At 45.9% G+C, this 14,559-nt stretch overlaps 1 protein-coding gene across 4 annotated transcripts in view; it reads right to left on the bottom strand.

The window, feature by feature from the left end:
- myo1b (myosin IB) overlaps positions 1-14,559 on the bottom strand; it is a 391,964-nt gene that overhangs the window by 7,212 nt on the left and 370,193 nt on the right. For all 4 annotated transcript variants that reach the window (XM_070875885.1, XM_070875887.1, XM_070875886.1 and 1 more), the window contains 2 exons: positions 10,284-10,416; positions 9,052-9,204 (listed from right to left, as the gene is read on the bottom strand). In XM_070875885.1, the coding sequence (XP_070731986.1) occupies positions 9,052-9,204; positions 10,284-10,416 (286 nt within the window). The remainder of the gene's footprint in view (positions 1-9,051; positions 9,205-10,283; positions 10,417-14,559) is intronic.

Genomic DNA, 14,559 nt, shown 5'->3' with positions numbered 1-14,559 from the left:
AGGTCGCTGTACAGTCCAATGTGGGAATTACAGTCTCTGTAACAAGTGGGGCAGACAGTGGTTGAAGGAAAGGGTGGGTGGGGAGCCTGGTTTGTCGCACGCTCCTTCCGCTGTCTGCGCTTGGTGTCTGCATGCTCTCAGCGACGAGACTCAAGGTGCCCAGCGACCTCCTGGATGCTCTTCCTCCACTTTAGGCGATTATGGGCCAGGGATTCCCAGGTGCAGGTGGGGATGTTCCACTTTAGCAAGGAGACTTTGAGCGTGTCCTTGAAGTGTTTCCTCTGCCCACCTGGGGCTCGCTTGCCGTGTAGGAATTCCGAGAAGAGCACTTGCTTAGGGAGTCTCGTGTCAGGCATGCAGATGATGTGGCCCGCCCAATGGAGCTGGTCGAGTGTGGTCAGTGCTTTGATGCTGGAGATGTTGGCCTGAGCGAGAACACGGACATTGGTGCGTCTATCCTGCCAGTGGATTTGCAGAAGCAACGCTGGTGGTACTTCTCCAGCGCTTTGTGTCTGCTGTATATAGTCCATGTCTCTGAGCCATATAGGAGGGCAGCTATCACTACTGCCCTGTAGACCATAAGCTTGGTGCCAGATTTGAGGTCCTGGTCTTCAAACACTCTCTTCCTCAAGCAACCGAAGGCTGCGCTGGCACACTGGAGGCGGCCAATATTTATCCCTCAATCAACACCATTAAAACACATTATCCGGTCATTTATTTCATTTCTTTTTGTGGGAACATGTTGTGTGCTAATTGACTGCCACAACATTACAACAATGATTACACTTTAAAAGTACTTAATCGGCTGTTAAACACTTTGGGACCTCCTGAGATCATGAAAAGCGCTATATAACTGCAAATCTCCATCCACCTAAGAGCAATGGTCTGGTTTGCAAAAAGTGACAGGAATCCTAGACCAACTGAAAGCAGCTAACCCAGCTCAAGAGATAGAATAGAAACATAGAAAATAGGGGCAGGAGTAGGCCATTCGGCCCTTCGAGCCAGCACCGCCATTCAATAAGATCATGTTTGATCATTCCCTCAGTACCCCTTTCCTGCATTCTCTCCATACCCGTAAGGGCCATATCTAACTCCCTTTTGAATATATCCAATGAACTGGCATCAACAACTCTCTGCGGCAGGGAATTCCACAGGTTAACAATTCTCTGAGTGAAGAAGTTTCTCCTCATCTCAGTCCTAAATGGCTTACCCCTTATCCTAACACTATGTCCCCTCGTTCTGGACTTCCGCAACCTCGGGAACATTCTTCCCGCATCTAAACTGTCCTGTCCAACTAGAGAGCTGGCCATCCTAGACTGGGTGATGTGTAATGAGAAGTGACTAATTAGCAATCTTGTGCGAGGCCCCTTGGGGAAGAGTGACCATAATATGGTAGAATTCTTTATTAAGATGGAGAATGACACAGTTAATTCAGAAACTAGGGTCCTAAACTTAAGGAAAGGTAACTTCGACGGTATGAGGCGTGAAATGGCTAGAATAGACTGGCAAATGATACTTAAAGGGTTGACGGTGGATAGGCAATGGCAAACATTTAAGGATCACATGGATGAACTTCAACAATTGTACATCCCTGTCTGGAGTAAAAGTAAAACAGGGAAGGTGGCTCAACCATGGCTAACAAGGGAAATTAAGGATAGTGTTAAATCCAAATAGAGGCATATAAACATGCCAGAAAAAGCAGCAAACCTGAGGACTAGGAGAAATTTAGAATTCATCAGAGGAGGACTAAGGGTTTAATTAAGAGGGGGGAAATAGAGTACGAGAGGAAGCTTGCCGGGAACATAAAAACTGACTGCAAAAGCTTCTATAGATATATGAAGAGAAAAAGATTAGTGAAGACAAACGTAGGTCCCTTGCAGTCGGATTCAGGTGAATTTATAATGGAGAACAAAGAAATGGCAGACCAATTGACCAAATACTTTGGTCTGTCTTCACGAAGGAAGACACAAATAACCTTCCGGATGTACTAGGGGACAGAGGGTTTTGTGAGCAGGAAGAACTGAAGGATATCCTTATTAGGCGGGAAATTGTGTTAGGGAAATTGATGGGATTGAAGGCCGATAAATCCCCGGGGCCTGATAGTCTGCATCCCAGAGTACTTAAGGAAGTGGCCCTAGAAATAGTGAATGCATTGGTGATCATTTTCCAACAGTCTATCGACTCTGGATAAGTTCCTATGGACTGGAGGGTAGCTAATGTAGCACCACTTTTTAAAAAAGGAGGGAGAGAGAAAATGGGTAATTATAGAACTATTAGCCTGACATCAGTAGTGGGGAAAATGTTGGAATCAATCATTAAGGATGAAATAGCAGCGCATTTGGAAAGCAGTGACAGGATCGGTCCAAGTCAGCATGGATTTATGAAAGGGAAATCATTCTTGACGAATCTTCTGGAATTTTTTGAGGATGTAACTAGTAGAGTGGACAAGGGCGAACCAGTGGATGTGGTGTATTTGGACTTTCAAAATGCTTTTGACAAGGTCCCACACAAGAGATTAGTGTGCAAAATCAAAGCACGTGGTATTGGGGGGTAATGTACTGACGTGGATAGAGAACTGGTTGGCAGACAGGAAACAGAAAGCTGGGATAAACCGGTCCTTTTCAGAATGGCAGGCAGTGAATAGCGGAGTGCCGCAGGGCTCAGTGCTGGGACCCCAGCTCTTTACAATATACATTAATGATTTAGATGAAGGAATTGAGTGTAATATCTCCAAGCTTGCAGATGACACGAAGCTGGATGGCGGTGTGAGCTGTGAGGAGGACGCTAAGAGGCTGCAGGGTGACTGGTTCAGTGAGTGGGCAAATGCATGGCAGATGCAGTATAATGTGGATAAATGTGAGGTTATCCACTTTGGGGGCAAAAACACGAAGGCAGAATATTATCTGAATGGCGGCAAATTAGGAAAAGGGGAGGTGCAACGAGACCTGGGTGTCACGGTTCAACAGTCATTGAAAGTTGGCATGTAGGTACAGCAGGCGGTGAAGAAGGCAAATGGTATATTGGCCTTCATAGCTAGGGGATTTGAGTATAGGAGCAGGGAGGTCTTACTGCAGTTGTACAAGGTCTTGGTGAGGCCTCACCTGGAATATTGTGTTCAGTTTTGGTCTCCTAATCTGAGGAAGGACGTACTTGCTATTGAGGGAGTGCAGTGAAGGTTCATCAAACTGATTCCAGGGATGGTTGGACTAACATATGAGGGGAGACTGGATCAACTGGGCCTTTATACACTGGAGTTTAGAAGGATGAGAGGGGATCTCATAGAAACGTATAAGATTCTGACGGGGCTGGACAGGTTAGATGCGGAAAGAATGTTCCCGATGTTGGGGAAGTCCAGAACCAGGGGATACAGACTTAGGATAAGAGGTAGGCCATTTAGGACTGTGATGAGGAGAAACTTGTTCACTCAGAGAGTTGTTAACCTGTGAAATTCCCTGCCACAGAGAGTTGTTGATGCCAGTTCATTGGATATATTCAAAAGGGAGTTAGATATGGCCCTTACGGCTAAAGGAATCAAGGGGTATCGAGAGAAAGCAGGAAAGGGGCACTGTGGGAATGATCAGCCATGATCTTATTGAATGGTGGTACAGGCTCGAAGGGCCAAATGGCCTACTGCTGCAACTATTTTCTACGTTTCTATGTTTCTATGAAAAGACTTAAAAGAACATCGTATGTATTGGCCCGTAATTTGCAGTCAGCGGCGAAGGAAAGGTGTTTATTCCTAGTGTGTTAAAAGTTTAAATCACGTTTTTTTTTCTAATTCAAATTTCCGAATTCGGGAATTCCTAGTGTGAGCTCCTGTGACATCAATAAGCTGTCTAAGCAGCCAATCACTATGCAGAATTCTCGCAGACCGGGAACCAGGAACTGATCAAGTTGCTTTTATTCTGACTTTTTAAAAATGTTAGAGAGCAAAACAAAGATTGGGGCTCTCTCATGGCGAAAAGGTAAACCTGAAGTAAGTATGAACATACTTTTAAAAAATGACATTTTTGTTTAACCTTTCTTAAAAATTGTAATTTTGATTATAATGGATAAATTTGACTCTCCATAAAATTAAAATTCATTTTTCAGGACCATAACATTTGTTTCGCAGTCAATATGCTGTTCAAACCCAAGTTATACCTAATCCAACAAGGTCTAACTTTTAATGGGGTATTTAACAGCAACATTACCGTGGAAAAGCCCAAGTTTTCATCAGTTTCACTGATTTCCAACCTGGAGGTGAAGGGGTGGTGCGGGTGTGTAAAACGCAGCCAGTCATCATCAAAGGCAGTCCCTCGAAACGAGGATGACTTGCTTCCGCGCCAAAAAAGGATGAGTTCACAGGTGTTTCAATGAAGGACCTAATATTCCAGGTCCTCAACTACATAGTGTAGGGTGGAATACATCTGTGCGTGGATTTTTTTAACGTGTGATGGTCGTTACACACCAGCCACCACACGGTCTTGGTCCAGTGGCAAGGATTAACCAAGATGACTGGAGACCATCTGCTGCACGGGCCTAGTGCGCACACATATCGCAGTGTGGGCTGGCCCGTGCTGCCCCTGGGCCCTCGCCTCTTCTGGCCCCGAACACGCGCCTCTCCTGGGCCCCAGGAAGGCCTGCTTTTATCAAGAATTTATCACTAATTTTTATATTAAAAACCTTGTCCATTAAGGCAAGTTTATTTTTAACCCTATTAAAATATTTTTAAAGGATTTTCAAAAAAATTTTTTTTTTCCTAACACGTTTAGGGGCCAAAATTGGTGAAATACAAGTACCACCCGTTTTTCAGTGGTCCCCGGGTGGTGTATCATTTTTTACCGCCCGGTACCACTGGGGCCGAATGGGCAGGAATTTCATTCCACTTTTCTTGGCGGTAACCAGACCGGAGTGCAGCAGGTGGTGCAGAGGAGGCCTTTTGACTCGGGAATCTTCGGCTCCCAAATTGTGCGCACGCATGCACGGCTGTCAAGCTCCACCCCCCGAGATGCACCAACGAGAGGCCAGAGATTGCCAGCCTGAGATCACTGTGTGGGGGCGGGGCGGTGGAGAAGAGAGATTGCTGTGGGCGGGAGGGGGGGGGGGAAGACATTGCAGTGGGGGTGAGGAAGAGATCACTGTGTGGGGGGGTGAGACATGCAGTGGGGGGGGGGGGGGAAGAGATCGCTGTGGGGGGGGGAGAGGCATCACTGTGGGGGATGAGGGGAGAGTGATCGCTGTGAGGGGTGGGGGAGAGACTGGGGGGGATGAGAGAGACTGGGGGTGAGAGATAAAAAGAGAGAAACTGAGGGTTGAGAGAGACTGGGGTGTGGGAGAGAGAGAGAGAGAGAGAGAGAGAAACTGGTGGGTGAGGGAGACTGGGGGGTGAGAGAGACTGGGGTGCGGGAGAGAGAGAGAGAGAGAGTGAGAGAGAGAGAGAGAGAGAGAGACTGGGGGATGAGATGCACTGGGGGAAGAGAGAGAGTGAGAGAGAGAGACTGGGGGGTGAGAGAGACTGGGGGGGTGAGAGAGACTAATACATTTTTTACTATAGTTCATTAATAAAGGAATAAATAAGGCTTTATTAGACCATTTCTATTATTGCCTAATACTAAAAATACTACAATCCATTTAAAAATACATCAAACTATGGAGAACTATAATGATCTGTTAATATCAAACAAACTTATCAGCGCTGTGTACATACCGCCCACAAGATCCACTAAAAAGCACCTTCTCCAGGACGATATGCATTTCCGGCAGTATGTTATGAATTTTGCACTTTTCGGCGGTATGTCGGCGATCTGCATGGGTGGGCGGTGTGCATACCACCCGGCGGTATGTCACTGATGAAATTTCCACCGGGCAGTATGTACCTGTTTTTTGACGTGAGGTGTTTTTTTTTTTATTTATTGGACCCAAGTTTCGGCCTCAGTTGCTCCTGATTTTTTGGAGCAACTGGTGTTGAACGGAGTATCTTAGAAATTCAAATTCTCGGCATTTAGTTTGCTCCAGTTCTAGTCAGTTAGAACAGTTTCACTTTGGAACAGAATTTTTTTTTCAAAAGGGGGCGTGTCCGGCCACTTACGCCTGTTTTCAAAGTTTCGGCAGTGAAAACTTACTCCAAACTAACTTAGAATGGAGTAAGTGAAGATTTTTGTACGCTCGAAAAAACCTTGTCTACACTTTAGAAAATCAGGCATATGTTACAAATCAGGCGTAGGGAATGGCGGGGGTGGGGGGGGGCAGGGGGTTTAAAGGGAAGTTTACAAACATTAAACACTTCAGTTTTACAAATAAAGAGTCATCATCAATAATAAATTATAAAAACATCAATAAATCAACCAATAAATCAATCCAAAAAAATTAATAAGAAATAATTTTTTTTTTAAATCAATAAATAAAACATTTTCTACTTACCGACTGCAGCACCGGGAACCCCTCCAACAGCGTGCTGGGTTGCCCCCTCCCCCCCCCCCCCCCCCCGCCCCAGTGTGTCTCTGTCAGTGTCTCTATCTCTCTGTCTGTCTGTGTGCGTCTCTCACTCTCTGTCTGTCAGTGTCTGTTTCTGACAGCGTGGGGAGGGGGAGGATGGGGGTAGAGGGAGAGGGGGGGGGCAGGGGGAGGAGGGGGGACAGGGGGAGGGGAGGGAGGAGGCAGAGGGGGAGGGATGGGGAGAAGGGCGAGGGAAGAGAGAAGGAGAGGAGAGGAGAAGGTGAAAGTGGGGGAGAGGAGAAGGGGAAGGAGAGGGGGGGAAAGGAGAAGGGGGGGAAAGGAGAGGGGGGGAGAAAGGAGAAGGGGGAAAGGAGAAGGGGGGGGAAAGGAGAAGGGGGGAGGAGAAGGGGGAGGAAGGCTGAACGGGCCAGGCCCAAGACTTCGGGCAGGGCCCGTCCCCAGCACCAGATTTACAGGTAGGTGGCATTGGGTTGGGTCGGGTCGGGTCCGGGGTCGGGAGTGCGGGTCGGGTCGGGGGGAGCGCGAGTCGGGTTGTGGGGGGGGGGGGATGGAGGGAGCGCGGGTCGGGGAGGGGAGAGGGGGGCGATGGAGGGAGGTCGGGTCGGGTCCGGGGGGGGGAGGCGCGGTCGGGAGCACGGGTCGGGTCGGGGGGGGAGGGAGGAGGGAGGTCCGGTTGGCTCGGGTAGGGGCAAGGGGGAGAGGGAGGGAGCGTGGGTCGGGTCGGGGGGGGGGGGGGCAGAGGGAGGTCGGGTCGGTTCGTGTCGGGGGCGGGGGGAGGGAGGTCAGGTTGGGTCGGGTCGGGTCCGGGTGGGGGGGGGGGTGTCGGGAGCACGGGTCGGGTTGGGGGGGTGGGGGTTGGGGGTGGGAGGGAGGGAGAGGGAGGTCAGGTCGGGTCGGGTCCAGTCTGGGTGGGGGTGTCGGGAGCGCGGGTCGGGTCGGTGGTGGGGGGGGGGGGGGGGAGGGAGGGAGAGGGAGGTCAAGTCGGGTTGTGTCCAGTCCGGGGGGGTCGGGTCGGGCCCGGTCCGGGGGCGGGCGGGGAAGCGGGAGTCGAGTCTGGGTGGGAGACAGCTTTATGCACGCAGCCCCAGTGAGGCCATTCGGCCAGGGCTAGGGATTGCGTGTTTCGGGCCCCTCCCACACAGTTTTGGGCACCTGGAGCTACTGCACATGCGCGCCCACTGTAGCGCGCATGTGCAGAGGTCCTGGCACTGTTTTCAGCGCAGGTACCTAGCTCTGCCCCCTACAGCTCGTGCTGCGCTGCGCCCGGCTACAGAGGACCAGCAAATAGCCGGAGAATCTGTAAGTTTTTTTTAGGCGCACTTTGTCGCGTGAAAAACTGGCGTCCAGGTCGGGGCTGCGCCGTTCTAGGCGTGGACCGAAACTTGGGCCCATTGTGTTGTGTCTGAGTTTTGGGGGGTATTCTCATTGATAGTAATGGGAGCTCGTACAAAGGGAACTCACCATTATTATCAATGAGAATATTACATTGTGATTGATGGTCCAGGCCCACGTGATCCCAGGTTGCGCTGGGATGTGTGGGTCTCTGCGCTGGGCTGTGCAGCTAAGCCTCGGACCGGAAGCGATCGTTCCTCCGGGATCCGTAAAAAAAAAATTTGATCGGAGGCATTCGCCTGCAGGAAGCCTCTGACTGCAATTTTTGGGCCATTCTGTTTCAGTTTTAAAATATTCTATCTAAGCATTTCTGCCCCAGAAAGGTCACTTCAATATTACTACTGGATGATTTTCCTACTCTTCAGTCTGGTACAAAAATACATCTATACCTCATGTCTATGTGGTGAGTGGGGCAATTTTTTCTCCAATTTTCTCCCAAGGACATTAACTCTAGTTGGAGTAGGTCTACGGGCACCAGTAGGCCTCTGGTATATTAACCAAGTGGCCCTTCCCTGGTGAACCTAGATTTTAAATATTGGTACGCTATGAGTAGCATCACAGGCAAACTTGATCCTGTCCTCACTCAAGACACCAACATCTGCACTTCCAGCAGGCATCACTGGATAGTGACGGGGCAACTGTAGTGCTCCCAGGGGAGACCAGCTATTTCAGTGCAATCAAAGAACAAATCCCAGGACCTTTCTGGTTTGCATCACTATTGGAGTTAAAATGGTGCATAGTTAATAGGGAGCTTCACACAGTTCATTTGAAAAGGAGTGGAATAAAACAAAAGAATTACACCACTTAGCACTCTTCCAAACAAGGATTTAGTGCAATTTTAATGTTCCCTTTAAATAGTATGTTATGCAGGATGATATAATATTCTAAAATACTTTAATTTCATGGGATTTAAATGCTGTGCCTTTCTAAAGTTTTAACTGGATTTTAAGTTTATTGTTCCAAACAGATTGCTAAGATTTATAAAATTAGCTCAAAGGAAGAATTTCTCAACCAACCATATCTGGGATAATTAAGTCTATGTCGCTGAGGAAAAAATAAAGACTGTGATCAACTATTCCTTCTCCTGTTAATTATTTTTCAGCCTTACAAAATAGCCAAGAACAAGAAATTTATTCAGCTTATTGAAACACCTTGCTGTTACTTTACTAATTTCTGCCTGATACAAAAGAACATTTAGCATCTTGTCTATGGGACACTTACCTCTTTGAGGTGTATAGCAAAGAGTCCATCTGTCTGCTTGCTAACAGACACACTAGTGATATCCATCACAGGAATGGTGGATTTGATCTGGCCTGATTTTTGATCAGCAATGATGAATTTGCTTTTGGTTAATACGAAGATCCTCAGGGCTCTCTACATCAAGCAAGAACAACTGTCATTAGAAATACGGCCACAACAGGTCAGAGCTGCACTAGCAGGAACAAGTCACCGTTTCATTTAAACCCCTTTTAAGCGTATCATGATTTTCAAACAAATGTTGCTGCAGAATTGACAGTCACTTACCAACAACTATATTAGCTGTTCTTGCTGAGGCTAGAATTTCCTCTCGGCATATATGACCCTGTATTTTAACAAGATTTGTACATTCTGACAATCCTGTCCACCCAGCAGAAAATGAGTAACCTTAAAGCTCCTTCCATCAGTGCATGCTTAGAGGCCACTTTCAAGGTTATAAATTGGAGGTAGAATAATGGCGAATCATCTTTACTTGGGGCACAACTGGTAGGTGCTAATCCTTCCAGCTAAATATATACTGTCTGCAGCTGAGAGTGTCAAGTCACTTAATCAAATACATTAAGTGATCATTGGTGTAAAAAAATATTTTTTTTGCTAATTTTCCCCCTCTTCTCCCATCCTCTCTAGAAGTGGTGACAGTTCTACGGGCAATGATAGCCCTTCAGTATGTCACCCCAAGTGACCATTTTTAATAACTGAAATGTGGCCAATTAGTATTAACTTGCTTTTTAACCACTGGGATGGGGACATTATATCTGAGCCCCACTCTCTCCTCACTCCACATCCACATACATTTAGCAGGGGTCAATGTTCACTCATCAGGTGCAGGAATCTGATCTTCGTTTCTCTCCTGTAACCTGGAGAAACTGAGACCAACTGTGTTAAGCTCAGCCGCAGCCCAGGTGAGATCAGCTAATTCCTGAGAGGCCAGGGTTGAACATGAGACCTTACTGATCCATATCGCTTAGTACTGAATCTCTTGCTGTATTTCCCCACTGGGTCACCAGGCCGCCTGTTTTTCTGGTTTAAGTTGTATCAGAGTATAAAGTACATGGCCCAGATTTGGAGATGCAGAGTATACGTTTACGTAAGCGGGGTTTCCGCCATACTTTTGGTAAGGTTCTGGTGGTGGAGCAGGAGTACCTCTGAGGAAATTCCAGTCCCATGAAAACAATATGAACCAAACTTGCTCTAACCTTGCCGTTGGCTCGGTTAATTTTATTTACAACATCTGCCAGCACGATCTTCTCTTCCACAGCACCATTCAACTTCTGGTATTTGGGGTTCTTACTGATTTCCAGATAATCACCGTGGAAAGGCTGACGAACACTGCAGAGGGAAAATTCCAGAATTGTAATTCCAACAAACGAACCCACTGTCACTTTATGTACCTGCATTGTTTTTAATTAAGCAGGACTCCAAATACCTGAGTAATATTTCAAAGTCTTGTCACTGAGTTCAAGTCGCCACTGCTTAAGATTAATTCTGATAAAATTATTCACCAACAGCAACTTTTCACCATCAACTCCTTTAATGCCATTTTAATATTTTTCTTACTTTTATTTTCAAAAACAAGTAATTTGATCTTATCACAACTCCACTATGAACAAACGTAACGCAACTAAAATTCTGTCGTAATCACTTGGCTGCCACTATTTCCTCTCTGAAAGACATTAACTCATACTGGGTTCCATCCCATGGGTGCCAGGCAGGATAGAAACATAGAAATTTACAGCGCAGAAGGAGGCCATTTCGGCCCATCATGTCTGTGCCAGCCGGCAAAGAGCCGCACGGCTTTTCATCTGCAGCCCTAAAGGTTACATGCAAACCCATGAACAATAACAGAAAGGCAAAGAGCACACAGCCCAACCAGTCCGCCCCACAGCACTGCAACACCCATTATACTAAAAACATCTACACTCCACCCCAACTGGAGCCATGTGATCTCCTAGGAAAGGCAAAAACCAGATAAAAACCCAGGCCAAGTTAGGGAGAAAAAATCTGGGAAAATTACTCTCCGACCCTTCCAGAAGATTGAAACTAGTCCAGCGGATCACCCTGGCCATATTCTATTCCCTGCAGTACTTACCATCGTATCTGTGCCGACCAACAAAAGGTCATCTAGTCTAATCCCAATTATCAGCTCTACGTCCGTAACCCTGCAGGTTACGGCACTTTAAGTGCCCATCCAACCATCTCTTAATAGTGGTGAGGGTTTCTGCATCCACCACTCTTCCAGGCAGCGAGTTCCAGATCACAACAACCCTCTACATAAAGAAGCCCCCCCTCAAATCCCCTCTAAACCTTCCACCAAACACCTTAAAACTATGCCCCCTTAGAATAGACCCCTCCACCAATGGAAATAGACCCTTACTATCCACTATGTCCAGGACCCTCAATATTTTGTACACCTCGATGAGGTCTCCTCTCAACCTCCTCTGTTCCAATGAGAACAAACCCAGCCTATCCAATCTGTCCTCATAACTAAGATTCTCCATTCCAGGCAGCATCCTAGAAAATCTCCTCTGCGCCCTCTCTAGTGCAATCATGTCCTTCCTATAATACAGGGAGCAGAACTCCAGCTGTGGCCTAACCAAAGTATTATATAATTTAAGCATAACCTCCCTGCTCTTATATTCTATGCCTTGGCCAATAAAGGCAAGCATTCCGTATGCCTTCTTAACCACCTTATCCACCTGGCCTGCTACTTTCAGGGATCTGTGGACAAGCACTCCAAGGTCCCTTTGTTCATCAACACTATTAAGTGGCCTACCGCTTAATGTGTATACCCTTTCCTTATTAGCCCTCCCAAAGTGCATCACCTCACACTTCTCTGAATTAAATTCCATTTGCCACTGCTCTGCCCATCTGAGCAGTAGATCAGTATATCCTCCTGCAGCCCATGACTTTCCTCTTCATTATCAACCACACAGCCAATTTTAGTGTTGTCTACAAACTTCTTAATCATACTCCCTATATTCAAATCTAAATCATTGATATATACCACAAGAAGCAAGGGAACCAGTACTGAGCCCTGCAGAACCCCACTGGAAACATCCTTCCTGTCACAAAAATATCCATCAATCATTACCCTTTGCTTCCTACCTCCAAGCCAATATTGGATCCAACTTGCCACTTTGCCCTGGATCCCATGGGCTTTAACCTTCATGACCAGTCTACAATGCGGGACCTTATCAAAAGCCTTGCTAAAGTCCATATATACTACATTGTATGCACTACCCTCATCAATCCTCTTGGTTACCTCCTCAAAAAATTCAATCAGGTTAGTCAAAACACGATCTTTCCTTAACAAATCCGTGCTGACTGTCCCTAATTAATCCTTGCCTATCCAAATGCAGATTTATCCGGTCTTTCAGGACTTTTTCCAATAATTTTCCCACCACTGTGGTTACGCTGACAGGCCTGTAATTACTCGGCCTATCCCTTTCTCCCTTCATAAACAAGGGTACTACATTAGCAGTCCTCCAATCCTCCGGCACCATGCCCAGATCCAAAGAGGACTGGAAAATGATGGTCAAGGCCTCTGCTATTTCCTCTTTTACTTTACTCAACAACCTGGGATGCATTTCATCCGGGCCTGGGGACTTATCTACTTTCAAAGCTGCTAAACACCTTAATAGTTCCTCTCTCACTATATTTATTTCATCCAGAATATCACACTCCTCCTCGATAGCAGTATCTGCATTGCCCCTTTCCTTTGTGAAACAGATGCAAAGTATTCGTTAAGAACCCTACCAACAACTTCCGCCTCCACACAAAGATTACACTCATGGTCTCTAATAGGCTCTAGCCTTTCCTTAGTTACCCTCTTACTCTTAATATATTTATAGAACATCTTAGGGTTTTTCTTAATTTTACTGGCCAAGAATTTCTCGTGCTCTCTCTTAGCATTCCTAATATCCTTTTTCATTTTACCTCTTATCTTTCTATATTCCTCTAAAGATTCTAAAGTATTTAGCCGTTGATATTTTTTCTTAATCCTCCCCTGTAAGTCCCTAGACATCCAGGGAGCTCTAGAATTATTTTTCCCAGCTTTTTTCTTTAAGGGCACATGTTCGGCCTGAACCTTTCGGATCTCCTTGAATGCCTCCCAGAGAAGGGTATGGGGAGAACTGATAGAGGTTTTCAAAGTTTTGAAATGGTTTTGGGACAGTAAGTAGTGAAAGATCGTTGACATGGATTTGTGAAGCAGTAGCAAGGGGCCAAATTTTCAGGATTATCACTAAAAGAACAAAGGAGGAAGTTAGAAGACATTTGTTTTCATACAGAGGGCTATTGGACGATGGGATGGTTTATCATAAGTGGTCACTGAAGCATAACATATAACTTCCTTTAAAAGAGAATTGGATAAGTATTTGAAAAGAAAGAATTTAAAAGGATATGAGGAAAGAGCAGTGAAATAGGATTAGAGTAGACAGCTCCAGGTGTAGGGCTAGCACCAGCACTGGTGCAGAGGGCGAATGGTCTCCTGCTGTTCTGTAATTTCTCAGATTTTATATATTTAATTATGCATTTGACAAGACATGAGAATATCTGGATTTGTTTATTTTATAACCACCGCACCCCCCCTGCCCCCCACACACATTTTTCTCCATGATTGAGGGTGAGCAAGCAGTCCAATCCCAGAAACAATGATGTCTAGACCCAGACATGAGGTGAGCGAAACCCAGTGGTGGAAGGTTTTGGGAGCCATAGGTGCAACGTCACCTGTTCCTACCAATCATGGTACACTTACCATATGTCATGTCTCAAATTACTCATGTACTGTATCCCAAAATATTGTTTTCTGAAATAAATGTATCTCATTTGGATTTGAATGAATCAATGCTATCTGCTTCTACCGTCTCCCTAGGGAACCTGTTCACTCACTTCTGATTTTCATTACATAAATGGGAGGATAAACTTTATTGTAATGTGCGATTTCTTGACAAGCCTACTGGCACAAAGGCTTCAAACTAATCCTGTTTTCTTCTAAAAAGAAATGCAATACTTCAGCCAAAGCAGCCAGTCATTCTGATGGGTGGGATGTGCTGCTCGATATTCCTGCCCCTGTGAGCAGATGCCCAGGAAGTGCTGTAAATAACCCCTTTATGTAAATGGGATTAACACCAGGTTAGATTTGGAGCAGGACTCCAGCAATTTCAGGGCCCGGAACTCATATTTAACCTTGCAAAGTCCAAACACTTTTTGAAATCATCCCCTTTGTTTTTTTATGTTGTGAATGTACTTAGATAATCATTTACCAAAATCAGACTGCCAATATCAAAGAGCCAATGCTGATGATCACTTTTTTTTTACTCTGTATTCCTTGTGCTGCATTTCATATATGGTCTGTACTTCTGTGCAATCATTGTAATTCTTTTTTAATGCATTAGACAAGATGTACCTGTTCGAGAAAAGCTATAAAGTTCATAAAATTCTTTATGAATGATCATGACACTGAGTTAATAA

Source organism: Pristiophorus japonicus, chromosome 3 (assembly GCF_044704955.1).
Source record: "Pristiophorus japonicus isolate sPriJap1 chromosome 3, sPriJap1.hap1, whole genome shotgun sequence".
In the NCBI taxonomy this organism is placed as follows: domain Eukaryota; kingdom Metazoa; phylum Chordata; class Chondrichthyes; family Pristiophoridae; genus Pristiophorus; species Pristiophorus japonicus.
The sequence above is the reverse complement of the archived record's forward strand: the minus strand, read 5'-3'. Positions and strand labels throughout refer to the sequence as shown.